This window comes from Pelodiscus sinensis, chromosome 5 (assembly GCF_049634645.1).
Source record: "Pelodiscus sinensis isolate JC-2024 chromosome 5, ASM4963464v1, whole genome shotgun sequence".
In the NCBI taxonomy this organism is placed as follows: Eukaryota; Metazoa; Chordata; order Testudines; family Trionychidae; genus Pelodiscus; species Pelodiscus sinensis.
Genome location: NC_134715.1, coordinates 29,904,280 through 29,921,173, shown reverse-complemented (window position 1 = coordinate 29,921,173; position 16,894 = coordinate 29,904,280). Strand labels below are relative to the sequence as shown.

The window sequence follows — 16,894 nt, the reverse complement described above, 5'->3', positions numbered from 1 at the left end:
TTCAAAGTTGCATTTGCAAGTGTGTGCAATTTTTTATTAATACAAGTATTCAATTCCAGCCCATGAAAGCTTATGCCCAGATAAATATGTTCGTCTTTAAGGTGCCACAGGACTCCTTGTTGTTTTTGTTGAAACAAACTAACATGGCTACCCCTCTGAAATTTGTTATATGAAAAGTATTTTTGTCTTCATTCACTTGGGAAACAAATAAGATACTAAATGGGTTTTTTTCTAATTGATCACAGCTAGTCAATGAAGACAAACACAGATAGAAACAAAATATAAAATTGTAATCGTGGGAACTAGCCATCAAGGGAAATGGTAGATTCCCAATGTTTTCATGTCTTTAAATCAAGCTGGACACTTTTCTAGAAGATATGCTTTAGTCAAATCAAAGTTACTGGGCTCAATACAGGAGTAAATAGGTGAAATTCAATGAGATGTGTTTTACAGACATGCACGCTAGATGAGCTGATGGTTCCCTCTGGCCTTAAAATCGATGAATTTCAAAATGAAATGGCCCTGAGAATCCTGGCAAAATACCACTTCAGCTCTGTGTGTTGCAAAGTCTGTCTATCCCTAAACTAGACAGAGAAAGAGAAAACCATAGTAAGTGGACCGGTATGTGTTTTCAGAAGGAAATTATTAGTGATAGTAAGACGGCACTGCACCAAAAAGACTTGCATTGTATGCCAAAGGCATACCAGCGTGACAGCCCATTCCATGCTGAGTGGAACAAGGTTGACAGTACTCACACAGTTCAGTGAGTGATCTACAGCCTCTGTGCTGGCACACAGCAAAGAGCAATTTATTTATTAATTTGAGTGGTATCTTAGCAGGGGCCCCTCCCTCTCACCCCTATCTGGTAGGGAGCCAATATGTTCATTTCTAGCCTTTACAAAAAAACCAAAAAGAGCAACAACAGTGAAAGGATGAAAGAGAACGTCTTCCATAAATTCAAGAGGCTTTAATGTGACTAAATTCATCTGCAGGAATAACATCTGGTCATGGCATGAAAGCAGTGGCACAGATTCACCGATGCTCTTATAAAAGCTGTAATTGTTTGAAGAAACTGGTAGAACACAGTTTCCTGCATGCCGGTTTAAATACAGATACTCTTGACTTGAATTGCTTTTATCCATAAGACCTATTAAGTGGTTATGTCCCCTAAGACACATTATTTCCATTGACAAGAGCCTACATTTTCATGTTCCCCTATTGTATTAGAAATTTGTGCAGTAGAACATGTTTTTCCTAATATTTACTGTAAGTGGGGTGGCAAATTCCCATTAAGACAAGCCTGCCTATTTATAGTCATGTTTTCTTCATCTATTTATAGCAAATATGAGTAAATAAACCTGCAACACAGAGGTATTTGTGCAATAGCCACAAAACTGCAGCTTTAAACAAGGAGCCAATCAATATAATCACATCTACACCATCCAAAGGATTTACAAGGCACCAATGTTTGCCCAGAAAAATAAAGGCTTGAGAGACTCTTGGGGGTTTTGCTTTTGTTCTACACCTGATCATAATTATTAAGCTGTACGACACCTTGCTTTCCATCATTAGTCTATGAAAACTTCACCTGTGAAAACTATATCACCTTCTTCAACATGGAAGAGTTTTTGAGGAATATGTTGTTTGCCATTGCATTAAGTCTAGGAATACTTACTTGTCATTGTGTTTCCATTTCCTGCTGCTTATGAAAACAGAAATCCCCCATCAGTTTGCTGGCGGCTACACCAACAAGTATAATAAGCCATGCCGATTGGATGTCTCTATGGATTTCATATTGGATTATCTGTAGCATTTTTGGCTTAGATTTTCAAAGCAGGATAAGGGGCTTGGATAGCCAATTCTCAGTCAAATTAATTAATTTCATTTCTCATTTCCTAAAATAAGTTCATCAAAATATTACAGAACTACTGCTGTAATAAGTACTGCTGGAGTTTTGCTGCTTCAGTTGTAGGGACTCTGGATTTAATGGTGAAGCTAGAGGCTGTAATCTATGACATGGATATCATGGATTAGTTAAAGTCAACTGTGAGGACATTTTGAATTTGTTATTCATTGGTGGGGCTGTAACCCTCCTCTGGGAATTCAAGGTGCCAATCCCCCTTAAAGAAAGCATGCTCAAGAATGCACCATTTGATCTTAATGACCCAATTCTTGGCCAAGTTCTCTGCTGCATCAGCCTTTACTGGGCACATCAGAGGCAGCAGAGCAGGAAAGGTGCTGCAAAAGAAGGTGTTTCAGTGCTACAGTAAACTATGTCCTAGAGGGTATTCTACCATTAGTAGATTGCTGGAGCACAGCACAAACTAGCCACACCCCTGACTCAGTCTTATTCTGACCCCTTTACCAGCAGAATTCCCAGCTGGCTGCATAAGAAGTGAAAAGGTTTTAAAGTGGGGCTCAAGGTTTGGCCTTTTCTTCTCAAATCTTCAATTTTCATGGGAGATTGAAAAGGTCGTGACAAGTTTTCTGCAGCTCCATTTGGATACATCTGATTTCCCACTAGCCAAGTTTTAGGTCTGGGTACTTGGCAGTCATTTCAAAAGTATTCTTGGTCACTGATTTCCTCCTGGCAATGAAGAAAGGTTAGGTATCCTGTCAGATTTTCTTCCATCTGTCAAACAGCCTTTGATACTGATGACCACAAGGTGCTGTGGGCATACTTCCAGGACCTGTCAGAATGGAGGAGATGTTCTCTGGCAGCTCTATTCTTTCTTTCCTGAGACATGTCAGAAAGTATTCTAGGGTAACTGGTCACCCACACTGAGGGTTCTTACCTGCAGATTCTGTTGTGTTCTCTATTTCAGTGTGTATGTGAGGTTACTATGATAGTGAGTTGCTTTGTGCTGCAGTGCTATAAGTACGATGAAACCCATATCTACATTGGCTTTTAATTAGATCTACTCAGTGCAGATGCCTTGATTTCCTGGCCAGTTCCTTTATCAATTTTATTTGTAAATGTATCTGCTAATTTATATTTTTCACGCATGCTTTTATTTTGGTTTCCAAAGAATAATATTCCAGCTCTGAATGAGCTAGTGTTGCCAACATTTCCCAAATACCTTCCAATAATTTTGCACGAATAAACTTGAACATGTCTTTGGATGCTGCTGTGGTAATGTGCACATGTGATATTTTTTTTTTTTTTGAGAAAGTCTTGGATATCCCTTTTTATTGCTTTGGATTAAGTCATATTAAGCCCTTTGGAAAACAAGAGGCCTCTCTGGCATTTTTCACAATCCAATGATAGCTGTGGTAATGTGATTTCTGAAGAAGGGCCCCTAAATAGCGCAAATGAGCATTGACTGTAGGGAGAGTTGGTTTGTTAGGATAGTTATAAAATCACCATGATTCTGAGTTATAATCACTAATGGTATGTCTACACTAATGGTATGTCTACCGGACAAAGTTGAATTAAGATATACAACTTCAGTTACATTAATTGTGTAGCTAAAGGCGAAGTAGCTTAACTCCGCTTTTGGCGCTGTCTACACTGTAGGAAGTCGAAGGAAGAACACTCTTCCTTAGACTTCCTGTACTCCTCGTCAGGGTTACAACAGGAGTGCCCCTTTCAGTTCGAATTAGCTGTCTTAACCACTAATTCGAACCCTGGAAGATCGACAGCGGCAGCTTCAATCTTCCTTTGCAGTGTACCTGTACCTTGAGGGTGTGTCTAGACCAGGGGTTCCCAAACTTTTTGACACGGGGATCAGTAAATCCATTCACGAACTTTTGGAGGACCGGTAACGGTCATTTGCATATTTGCATATTCATTAATCAAATGATGAATATGCAAATAAGTTGTTTCTGGTCCTCCCAAAACCCCCAGTGCCAGCTTTAGCAAAGTTTTTCATATGGTTACCCACAATATTCTTGCCAGCAAGTTAAGGAATATGGATTGGATAAATGGACTGTAAGACAGAAAGCTGGTTAGACCAGGATTTTCCGAACTGTTTACTTTAGTTGGAACCCTTTTTTTTCAGTACTGTTTTTTGCAGCCCAAAAATATAAACACATAAAAAACAAACTGAGAAAATACCAGACATATAACATGTCTGGTATTTTCTCATTAGGTAAGTTTTATTATTACTAGATGTATCAGTTTGTAGTTTCGAACTGCCTGGCTGGTAAATGTGCTCAGGCTGCATGAGTGTGTCTGCCAGCCAGACAGTTCGCAACTACTCGAGAGGGGGAGCGGGGGAGAACAATAGAATCCCCAGGCTGGACTAACTCGTGCTTTGCGAGGGGGGGGGAGGGGAGCAGCACCCCGAGATCTGCATATGGCCGGGTCAGTCCCGCTCCCCGCCGGCCGATTCACTCCCCCCCCCACTGCGCCTCAGGCCAACCCCACTTCCCCCAACCCCCTCCCGAACAGCCAGTTCTCCCTTGCTTCTTCTCCCAATCTCCCTTGGCCAGCCCCGCTGCCCGCGCCCATCCCTGCTTCCAGTGGCCGCTTCTCCCCCCCCATCTTCCCTTGCCAGCTCCCTACCCCCGAACTTGTGCCCTCCGGCAGCCCTGCTTCCACTGGCCCCCAATCTCCTCAGCCCACCCTGGCCCGATTCCCCCGTCCAGTGCTGCTTCCGGTGGCTGGCTCTCCCCTCCTCCTCTTCCCCCTCCGCCCCCCGCCGCCCCAGCTAGGATTCTGCCGGGAGCCTTAACATCCGGCTGCAGACTCCGCCCAGGCCGGCTGAAGGCTTTGGGGACCCGGCGCCACCCGGGCTCTCCAGGAACGCAGAACATCCCAGAAACCATGCTAAGGCCCAGTAGTTTTTTCCTGCCGCCCGGTAGCGGGCTGTGGCCCATAGTTTGGGAAACGCTGGTCTAGACTACAGGGTCTTTTTGAAAAAAAGTGACATTTTTTCGAAAAAACTTCCCCGCGTCTAGACTGCTGCCGAATTCTTTCGAAAGTAAATTGAAAGAATGCGGCAGTGTTTTCAGCCATGGAAAACCTTGTTTTATGAAGAAGAATGCCTTTTTTCAAAAGTGCTCTTTCGAAAGAGAGCATCCAGACTGTCTGGGTGCTCTCTTTCAAAAAAGCGGATTGCTTTTTCAAAAGTACTGGTTGTAGTCTAGATGCTCTTTTTTGAAAGTATCTTGAAAAAACTTCTTTCAAAAGAGGCTTGCAGTCTAGACGTAGCCTAAATGTCTTGTGTTCCATTTGGGGTAATTACATTTCCTTACCTTCATTCCCTTGCCGTTTCAGTAGGTACCAACATTTAAACTGTTTCAGAGTTGCTGTGTTGCTAGTGCAGTGGAAGAGGACTGTTACAATGCATTGGGTCTAGCTCAGGTTCTGTAGCATAAACAACTTTATTAAAACTTTATTGGTATGTTGTTTGTAGTGTGCCATATTGTGCTGCTTTAATTAATTAAACATTCCATCCCAAAATTCCCCCAAGGCACCTATATTTCAGAAGCAGGGAATATGCAAAACCACATAAATCCTGGCAGTCCAGTAGCTTGGCATGAATCTCATTCATAAGCCCCAGTGGGAGTTCCAAATTAGGAGTTTCCCTTTCTAACTTGCCTTGAGGGCTTGGCCTGATAGATGTGTTCAGAGCATACCTAAACCCATACAAAAAATGGCCAAGGAGGAGGAGACAGTCCTCCTAATGAGTCTGATCATTCATCCAGAACATAGGAGATCCTTGTTTAGATCCCCACTCCGCCTTGTGAGGAAGGAACATGAATTTCATAACCCACCTCCCTGGGGCATGCCATAACCACTTACCTATAGATGTTCTGGAATAGATCTCTCTGTCTCTCCTGTTGAACCTGTTTTGCTGTGCATAAATGATTAAATATACTTTGGGAAAATGAGGAAGTGGTTAAATAACTCACCTGGGACAGAAGAAACCCAGATTCCAGTCCATTGGCTCAAATGAATATTTAGTTATCGACATGTCTTAGAGTGGTGTATTACAGACTGCCAACTCAGGAGCATTTCTAGAACAAATAACAGAAAAACCAAAAATACAAGACCTGGTAGTAAAAAATACAAAATGTGCAATACGTTCTTGGAGTGCATTAGGGACAACTTCTTGTTTCAGAAGGTGGAGGAAGTAACCAGGGAGACAGCATTTTAGTTTTTATTCTGACTGCCTTGGAGGAATTAGTCGTGGATCTGAAGGTTGAAGGCAATTTGAGTGAAAGTGATCATGAAATGATGAGGTTTCATGATTTTAAGGAAAGGAAGAAGTGAGAGCAGGAGAATAAGGTCAATGAACTTCAAAAAGCCAGACATGAAACTAAGAGAATTTGTAGGTGAGGTAGTAGGGGAAGAAAATCTAATGGGAATAGGAGCACAGGTACAGAAACTTAAGTACACATCGTGCCCTTGTATTTAGATGAGATGTCAGTGAGTACTCCCCAAGTTCTGTCTCATTGTATCTGTTTCTAACACAAACCTAGAGCTAGTAAAGGGCAGAAGTTTAAATGGAAGCTGATAATATTAAAAATGAAAGTCCAGTAGCTGTGCATCAAAGCTAGAGTGGTTTTGACCTACATTATCTTCCTTGCTCGTATTCTGTGTGGTGCTAGCCCTGTGATAAGGGCAGACAACTCCAGCAATAACTTGAGAATGCAATAATGTGTCACCACTGCCTCTTTTATAAGAGGGAGTCTTGGTGTAAAATATAAGGTAAATTCTCAGCGCAGTGTTAGCTACACAGATTCTTATAACTTAAATGGGAATTGTGTGTGACCAAAGCTCCTTGCATTCTGAACTCCAGTGTTGCAGGGATGTTCATTGTTTGTAGGTTACCAGAATGAACAGATGGGCCCAGATTCTGTTCTTAATTACACCAAGTAACTGTACAAAAAGTTCTTGCTATATTCTTTCCTAAATTCAGACTTTTAATTACAGGCAGTCCCCGGGTTACATGGATCCGACTTACATCGGATCCCTACTTACAAACGGGGTGAGGCAACCCCGCACTAGCTGCTTCCCCCCAGCAGATCAGGGAGATGCGAAGCTAGCGCCTCCCCCTCCCCCCCAGCAGACCAGGGAGACGCGGAGCGGCTTTTCTCAGCAGACACCTCAGCTTGAGAATAAAGGACTGAGGGAAGTGAGGTGTGGGAGAATAAAACTGAGCTCTGGAGAAATGTTTGGCTAGAGTTTCCCCTACAATATGTACCAGTTCTGACTTACATACAAATTCAACTTAAGAACAAACCTACAGTCCCTATCTTGTACGTAACCCGGGGACTGCCTGTACCTGTATTGCTATTTTTTCTACAGAAAATAGTTTCTGCAAGTTTGATCATGGAAATCCTCTTTCAAATCATGATACATTAACCATATATAACAATCAGGAATATAAAAGACATGAGTCACATTTTACTGCCCTCAGTATCTATTTACATAAGAACATAAGAATGGCCAAAGGTCCGTCCAGCCCAGTATCCTATCTGCTGACAGTGGCCAATGCCAGGTGCCCCAGAGGGAGTGAACCGAACAGGTAATGATCAAGCAACCTCTCTCCTGCCATCCATCTCCATCCTCTTACAAACAGAGGCTAGAGACACCATTCCTTAGCTGTCCTGGCTAATTAGCCATTAATGGACTTAACCTCCATGAATTTATCTAGTTCTCTTTTAAACTCTGTTATAGTCCTGGCCTTCACAGCCTTCTCAGGCAAGGAATTCCACAGGTTGACTATGCCCTGTGTGAAGTCTAAAGTACTGTGAGTATAAAGTCTAAAGTCCTGTGAATCTTATGCAAGCAACAGAAGAAATAATAAAACTTCAGTGTTCAAAATTGGGTATTGCTGTCAAGGTACATATTGTGTCAGATACTAAGGTCCTGATTTCATTCTCACGCTGGTGTAAATCAGAGCTAGCTCTGTACATTTCAGTGAATTACACTGATTTGAGAAGGCAATCAAGGTCTTACAGTTGACCTCCTAACCAATTAAATGTTTATCAAAATATGGCTGATATTTTGAAATTGAAAGACAGATTTGTCCTATGTTTTAAATAGCAACCTACCTGTGACAGTCTGTACATCCATATTCACCCCTTCTATAGAACGATGATAAATCTTATACAAATTATGCTAGTGAGGTATCTTTTGAAAATTCATAATTTGCTGGTCATTATGGTCCTACCACACCATTATGTGTGGTAACATTGCATGTAAAGTTATCAGAATCTACTATATGATATTACTAAAACATTTCACAAGTCTGGAAAGCAGTCACAAACCAGTTCATGAGAGACAAAAGGCTAGCCAACAAGTACGAGTCAAGTTAAGTAGCCACTCTTTGGCAGGAAAGAACATACGGGAAAATCTCTACAGCTTGACAAAGAAACAGCTGGGGGGTTTCTGTCCACACAGACTTTGTCTCCTGAATCTTAGCTGGAGATAATTCTGAAAGAAGAGAATTAAGGGATATAAGAGGGGAGAACAGATGCTCCAAATGATCTTTCTCTACCCACGGCATCAACAACATATGAAGAACAAAGGAAGCAGCATTGTACTGGGGGAGGGATCCTGACTGAAAGGAATTCATCCAAGAATAAGTCTGCTAAAGTGTGGTGAGAGTGAAATCAAAGAAAAGTTTCTAACTTAAGTTAGGCATTAATTGCATTTTCCTTTTATTTCCTTGTAACCAATCCTTGACTTTTATGCCTTATTACTTGTAGTCACCTAAAACCTGTTTTACTGTAGTTAATTTTATAGTTTTATCTAAACCAGTGGGTTTAGATTGAAGTGTTTGGGAAACACCATTTAGGATAACAGGATCTTTGCATATAATTTTCTATTAATCATATGATAGATTTTATATGAGTTTATATGGTAGAGAAAAAGCTGGGCAGTACAGCCCTGTGTATTTCTGGGGGGAAGGCTGAGATTGGGAATATTCTTATGTTATTCTGCAGTGAAATTGAACAGTGGCTGGCTATAGTACTCACACAATATAACTGGGAGTAATTTATATACTGGAAGCTGTGTGTGAGCAGACTAGGAAAGGTAGCTCTCAGCAAAGCAGTGTAAACAGCACTCCATCTGGCAGAAGTGAGGGGACACAGTTGTTCATCAGTCCAGATTGTCACCTTGTCACACTAGCATTTTGAAAGCCACTTGCTTTTAGAAATCTAGCAACGGGGAAACAATGTGAGCCTGACACCTGTTTACATTGTAGTTCTCTGGTAGTGTATTACTTGGAAGAATCTCATTAATGAGTGCACTTAACCCACGTGAGTGACTTTCACTGTCACTGTTCTAAATATAAATGTCACAGGACATTTTGCTGCAGGCAAAAAACAAATTACACTGACGTGCATATAAGACCGATCTTCTGATGTATCCCTCCTTTAAAAATCCTAAGTGTTGTAAGCTATAGAAAAAGTAGTTGCAGAATTGCTTATCTACATTCTGGAGTTATAGTTACTATTTATTATATAAAGCTGACAAATCTGTACAGTGAACCCCTCCTCAGTGACTTCTCACTGTATCTGTGAAGTTAGAACAAGGTTTTGCTTTGTTGGCATCCTAGAAGTGCAAATGCTAACGTGGTTATGAAAGGTTTCACACCTTTTTTATATATATGAACAGAACTTGCAATTTTAAATTAGCATCGTGAAGAAAGCAACATTGCCTGAGTTCCCATGCACAGGCATCTTGCAAAATGAGCATACGGATGTGCTATATAGTTTGAAGTTTCTCTGATCAAATGTAATTTGAACTGGCTATAGCCTTTTTCTGTGAATGACTGATTCTGACCGGAAAAAAAACCACTTAAAATATCTTATTTTTCATTTCACCAACAAGAATATTTGTCCTACAATACATTTCATTTATATATATATATATATATATATATATATATATATATATATATATATATATATATATATATATATATATATAGAGGGGGGAGGAACATTTATCACTGTACTTTTTTCTTTACCTTTGTGTTGTTTACTTTCTTTTGTTTTCCTACCTTAGGCCAGGTGACTCAGTCTCTCCCTGCCACTTCTTGATGCCTGAAATAGCTTTCCTGGAGGCAACACTTCCTGTCTGTGACTGACAAGAAGCACTGTTTCTGGTGGGATGGATTTTCTCCATCTTTCTTTGTTTCCTTCAGTCTCTGCCTCTCCTTTCTCTGTTGTAATCCTTTTTCTATTTTTTATCCCCTGTTCCCTCAGGCTAGGACTACACTGCAGAGTTTTTGCACAAAAACAGTTGTTTTTGTGCAAAAACACGTGGAGCGTCCACACCTCAAGCACAAGCAAAACAAAAGAACAGAGGGGTTTTTCTGTTTTCCTCCTTCTATGAGAAATAACTCTTTTTGCACAAGAGTTCTTGCAGAAAACAGTGTGTGTGGGCAGTAAACAGGGGGGTTTTGAGCAAAAAGAGGCAATCGAAAATGTCCAGGTGCCCTGGTGGCCATTCTGTAAATAGCAATCAGAGTTCCTTTTGAGAGAGCGTCCATGCAATCTGGATGCTCTCTTTCGCAAAAGCGCATCGCTCTTTCAATGCACTTTGCAGTGTGGACGCGCTCTTGCGCAAGACGTTTTTGCGGAAGATCTCTTCCACAAAAAGCTTTTTGCACAAGAAGGCTGTAGTGTAGACATAGCTTCAGTGTACTTTTCCTTGTTATTACACTTCATTTCTCCTTCCTCTGTTTTCTCACCTTCACATTATCCTCTTTTCTGTCAACTTCCTTTTCTCTCCACAGTCGTTATCCTCTCTTTTCTCTTCTATTTGAGTTCCACTTCTCGCCCATTTTTTGGTTTATCCTCTCCTACAACCATTTCCTTTCTGATTTCCTTTCTGCCATGCAGAGGTTTCCCTTCCTTTGCTGTTGATTTCCAGAAAATATCCCCCACATTTTCAGCCTGCAAGTCCACATATTATCTTCCTACCTCTAGCAATGCGTGTAGTGCTCTGTACTATCTTTAGGAAGATTCTTCTAGTCTTTGCTTGTGTGTGAGAGAGAAAGCAGGCAATTTTCAGAATCTTAACACAGAGCACAGAGCACTCAGTACAGATAGTCCTTAAGTCCCCGAAGACTGGAAATGTAGGAAGGTGGAAGACAACTGTGAGAAGCAGGAACTCCTGTAAAATGTGGGGGATTTGGCAGCCGTGTGTTTCTTTATGTCTACTGTGTTATTCCCCAGGGAACAGAACTGAAGGCAAACATATGAATGTGCTAACACTGATACCATTAGACATGAGACTTTGCTATTGGCTTATTTTTTGGGTTTTGAGCTTTAAGTCTTAATGTTGCTTCATTGTTCTGTTGTCTTTAGACTGTCATCAGGGATTACACTTTTATATTACAATGGTTTTACGGTGTCCTAGAACTGCTTGTAAACTCTATCTATAGAAATATCTCTATGCTACCAGTGTCTTGCTGGCCAGAAAAATTTCAGTAAAAACTGAATACCGTTTGAGTGCCATTTCTTTATATATGTTCCTTAGGAACTGGACTGAGACTACCAACATTTCACACAAACCATTATTCAAACATTACAAAATAATTTCTGGTCATTACTGATCTTGGCCAGATCCAAAACAATAATGTGAAAGACTGTAGCCCAATAGCCAATCACCTATACTGCCATCAGTCCTTTAATAAAAGTGTCTCCCTTAACATAGTTACTCTATAAGGGAAAAATTAAAAAAAGAAAGAAATACCGATAGAAAAAGTGAATGGCTATCTCAGAAAGAGAGGATTGCTTTCATTATCAGAAAGCTTTATACACAGTGCCTGTCATGACCTCAAGGCTGTAATATTTTGCCCCTATTAATTTAAAACTGTGTTCTGTACAATACATATCACCAATACAGTCAAACTGCCTAGCATTTGTCAGTGCCAGTGGGAAGTCTTATACAGATACTGTAACATTTAAATAGGAAATACGGAACTCATTAAAAGCTGGGGAAGTGACCTAAAATGTAACAATACCAATTAGCGGTATATAATTACTGTACTGACCTACTTAGTTAGACTTAACACAAAGCAATAATTTCATTAATAAGAACCCGAGTGAAAGCCATTTAGATACATAAGTGTTATCTTGCCTATGAAGAGGGATATTTATGTTTCTTTCCTGACTGTGAATGTTATGAACAAGAATTGAGATTGCATTATATCTTCTTTATACAGAAAGGAACATGGCCTCAGACTTCCAAATCTATTTATTTATTTACCTAAAGATGCAGTGAAGCTCCTAGTGGGATTTTCAAAAGTGCCTCCACACCTACCTGTATCTTTAGATACCGGAATAAAAAAAATTCACCTGTGACTAGCATGACATATTAGATATTCCATAGAGATTCATTTAATTTCCTTCCACTGTGGTGATTCTTCATTAGATACAGGAACAGCAGCTAGAGAAGAACAAATAGACACTGTTAGCTGTCACATTCTTCAGCACTTCCAATATATTTTTATTTATTTATTTCAGTAGTCCATTGTCTAAGCCTCTGGCTGTATTTACATTAATGTATCATCATTAATAAGACCTTTAATAACATGCTGCCAGCAACTAAGAAAAATCAAAAGACAGTCCCTCAGATCTTTCTTCCATAATGCACCATAAAAAGTGAAAGCAACTCTTCCTACACCTTTCCAGAAACATCCTTTAACTCAAACACTTTCTATCTTGAGTTGATCTCAGGAAAAAAGTCTGAGCAAACAAAGAGGCTCTAACACATTGCTCTTAAGTTCAACAAACTTGAACACCGGGAAAGCAGAATGGGGTCAATTCCAGAGTCATGGACACTCCAGAGCAAATGACTTGCCTTCAAGCCCCCTTGGAATTCAAACACTGTTATTAAAAACACCATGGCTGATCTCAGTTCTTAGGAGGATGCATACATCAGGGACAGAGACAGAGTAAAGCAGTCAGGATGCTCAGCATGCATGGTTTTATAGATTAGCACTAACACACAAAACTACACGTTTAGCAATTCAGATTTTCAAAACGGTCTAGGAGATTTGGATGCCCAGCTGAGGTGTCTGATTCCCCCGTGGTGGAGTTGAAAATCCTGATTAGAAGCAATTACAAAGCCAGTAGGATATACAGAGAACAGGTACAATGTGCTCAATGCAGCTTTCATTGCTAATTAAATCAGTTACTGAGTTTTGCACCAGAGCAAGTTTCCATAGAGTGTATTACTCTAGTCTAGTATAGAGATGACAAAGGTATAGATTATTAGATGGTAAAGACCATAGCCAAGAAAAGATCCATAGAGAAGCATAGATGTAAAACAGCATGATTCCATTTCAGAGCAAATTAGGGCCCAAACAACCCCTGAGTAATGAAGGGTGAGTATCCCATGTGCAAAGAGAGCGCACGCCACCTCACCCAATTTGTTTAGAAGCTTTTCCATGCCGATCTGTGTGTCTGCCATCTAGCCTGGAGTGAAATTCAGCCAACTCATGTTTATCAGTGCCTCATTTTAGAAGGCCATCCGTGCCTCATGTCAGGAAAGCACAAGATGGTACCATCCAAGTCTGATTGGGAAAAAGCATAGTGCTGATGATAAATATGCTGCTGTAATTGCCAGCCCAGTGACTCACAGTCTCGATGTGTTCTCCATGAGAGGAGAGTCCCTTGCTTGGCTTGGAATCATGGAGATCCTAAGTCTATGTACAAGTGTTCTTATCCCTGGGGACAGTGAAGTTAACATACGTTCCTCCACTGCCAGACCAGATAAGGATATTTTCAGCTGGGAAGGATAACTTGAGGTGCAGCAAATCTGACTGTACATCAGAACAACTCTTCATGCAACACCATTAATTGCTTTTTCATTCCAGTTCATGATTTTTTATGTATTGCCAGAACTATATCAAGAGTAACTCACTTTGTTTAGGATACTCGAAAGTCCTATGTTGTCCAAGCCTAAACATATTGGATTTGTTTTAATGTCTTTGGGCTCATGTTGCTATTTAGCTTTCATCGTTATATGATATGTATATGTTTTGTTTATCACTCATTAAGGCTTAGCTGAAACTGGCTGACTTTGTACTATGACAGCAAAGAGCAATTTGCTGCAGCTGCACTTATATAGTCTATTGATATTTATGATTACTCATTTTCCCTTTGTTTGCAATTATACACGTCGTCCAAAAAACTGCTCCTAAATATATATCTACATACTTAGGACATTAGTAATGTTGTGCATCATTATTGATTTGGCATATAGACACTTATTGCAAGCCATCCGACTCTCTTAGAAGCGCAGAAAAGGGTCCCAAATTTCACCCTTTTTTCATCCGCTACATTTGAGCTTCACTGAATTATAAGAATGAGGTTCAAATGCTGGCTGATGGAAATATCTATCCTGATGTACCATTACAGGCATTTTCAAGTGACGCTTACAAATCTGATACCCCCTTTGTAGTTCAGCTTACTTAAGTAATATATGTCCATTTCAGCAAACTCAGACCAGAGAGAATAATCTTGGAATTCACTCAAATTGCTACTCATGAACTATAAAAATCAAAACAATGTGACCACTGAATGATAGAACTACTGGCCTCTAGCCAAATATTCCCACTTTTTAGGAGCCTCGTCAGATTTTATTCTGCAGCATTTAAGAATTCTTATTGGGAAGCAATAAATGACAAGTGCATGTTAAGTAAGAAACATACAGGCAGGGATATATCAATTGAACATATTGAATGACCTATTAAACTCGATCAGTTGGTTCAAATACAAACTGAACATTGATTTTAGAACAGCATGCATGGGCAGAGGACCAAATTGGCCACATGCCATCTGTTTTTCTTCACAAATGGAAAATATTCCTGAGAAGGGGGAGAAAATATCTGCAATACCAGCCAAAGCTTTCAGAATTTATTCAGGAAAGTTCCTATTGAGTCAATCAGAATTTTGCCCTGAGTAGGAACTTCAGGCTCGAGATTTATATTCATGTATATTTGGCTGTTCCATTATTCAAATTAATAGCAGAAGTGTGTTCAAATGGGATTTTTTTTTATTTTTAAGCAAGGAAAGTGACAAGTTCTTGGCAATCATCTGAAGTTGAGAAAACACTGTGTGAAACTGATGAATAATAAATATTTTATGGGGATTTTTTTCTTCGCTTTTTTTACAGGAAGAAATCTTTTCTGTTTTCAGCTCTGTATGCTGCCTTTATATTTGGTGGTCGGCACCTAATGAACAAACGAGCAAAATTTGAACTGAGGAAACCGCTAGTGCTCTGGTCCCTGAGCCTTGCAGTCTTCAGGTAGGCCTTTTTTACACAGCAAGGAATTGTTTGCATTAGTTTATTCACTGGATTAAAGGAGATTCAGCCATAACAAGAGCATCAAGATGACAAAATTTGTACCTGACTAAATATTTTTTTAGTTGTGTCGTTTAATGGGTTTGAGTCCTCCAACCTCTTCCTCACTCCAAAATATTCCTGTTTTGCCTGTCATATCACAAACATTTTTAAAGGAGGAAACTAATCACCAATCTCTTTAAGAGAAGCGATTAAATCAGAAAATAATTTTGTATTTTTGTGATAACCAAGCTTTCTTAGTGATCTACACGGCAGAATGAAATAAGCTAATTAGAGTGTTAGCTTTGTTTCCATTTGTAGTTTAATATTACATTTACGTAGTTATGTTAGTAGAATCTTTAAGCCATACTGTTACCCTGGCATACATCTGGAATAACTTTGAGGACATCAGTGAAGTTACACTGGTATACTGAGATCAGAATCTGACCCGTGGGTTATTCCAAGAAGTTAAAATAAAAACATGGTTAATTCAGTGGTAAGAGAGGACAAGAGGAGGTGGGAAATAATCTTACTCTGCTGGGTGCTACCTCCTCAGACCCAGCAGTGAGTCTGACTGATCTAAATGATAGCTTTGCGCCAATATCCCTTCTGGGTACATATGGTACCCACTAGAGATGTTAGTGTGTAGTCATTTATACGATTAACCGATAAGCCTGGATTTATTGAATAATCCTAATGACTACATGCACCCCGCCACCCACTTTCCCACTGCCTCCCATAGAAACAGCAGCAAGGGAGGGCAGACGAGCTGGTGCATAGAGGGAGCTGGTTTCTAGGCCAGCTCCTGCCTGTGTGCAAAGGTGTAACTGCTGAAAAATTCAGTGGTTACACGTTTACAAAAATAAACATTTGCTAACATCTCCAGCATCAATTCTAACATCAGTTCACCAACCGCAATCAGCGAATGTACAAAGAAACTAGGTATTGTGAATTCTGCATAAAACAGATTATTGGTGTTTATGTGGAACATGTGTTAGAATTCACTGTGCAGCATGAAAACAATTTGTAAACCAGTATCTGATGCCACGGATAGCTGCATATATTTTTGACATATTTTTAATAACTCCATGGATTATTCATTAGAGCAGTTCATAAACCCATGATGCGGGATTGCAAAGTGAACAGAGATGTCAGTAGAGCTCTTATGCGGGTTTGCAAATTCTGTCGCAGACTGTTAGTTTGAGTGTTTGTCTTCTCTTTGATTAAATGGCAGGTGTGATTTTTAAAAATATGTTGGCAAGTTTTAACAGTCTAAAACCTAATTTAGAGAGGGAAAGGTGTATTTTAGATTGACTCAACCAGCTAGCCAGTGTTTGTTTGTGCCTTCTGTGCACTATAGCTTTACAACAAGTTTGAGTGTGCTAGTTAAGATGGCCTTCCACAGCATTTCCCAAATGCTAAAGTGACCCACCAATGCATTTTGTCTTTTGTTAGCGAGTCACCATTCCATAGTTACATATATGCACTCTCTACACCAGCACTGCCACTCTAATCCCAGCTGGGTGCAGAAGGGAGACTCCAGGGGTGAGAGAATGGAAAGCAATCCCACCCTAATCTCATCCCACAGGGCAGCTCCTATCCCATGTGGGTGAGCCAGTTCCCCACTCCAGG

The 16,894-nt window shown here is 40.2% G+C and overlaps 1 protein-coding gene across 6 annotated transcripts in view; it reads left to right on the top strand.

Moving 5' to 3' along the window:
• The window catches only part of ELOVL6 (ELOVL fatty acid elongase 6), a 115,077-nt gene that overhangs the window by 62,732 nt on the left and 35,451 nt on the right, over positions 1 to 16,894 (top strand). For 4 of the 6 annotated variants that reach the window (XM_006119276.4, XM_075929723.1, XM_075929724.1 and 1 more), the window contains exon 2: positions 15,095 to 15,226. In XM_006119276.4, the coding sequence (XP_006119338.1) occupies positions 15,095 to 15,226 (132 nt within the window). Of the gene's footprint in view, positions 1 to 9,983; positions 10,071 to 15,094; positions 15,227 to 16,894 lie in introns of those variants that run through there. The other 2 variants (XM_075929726.1, XM_006119277.4) reach the window with 2 other exon arrangements.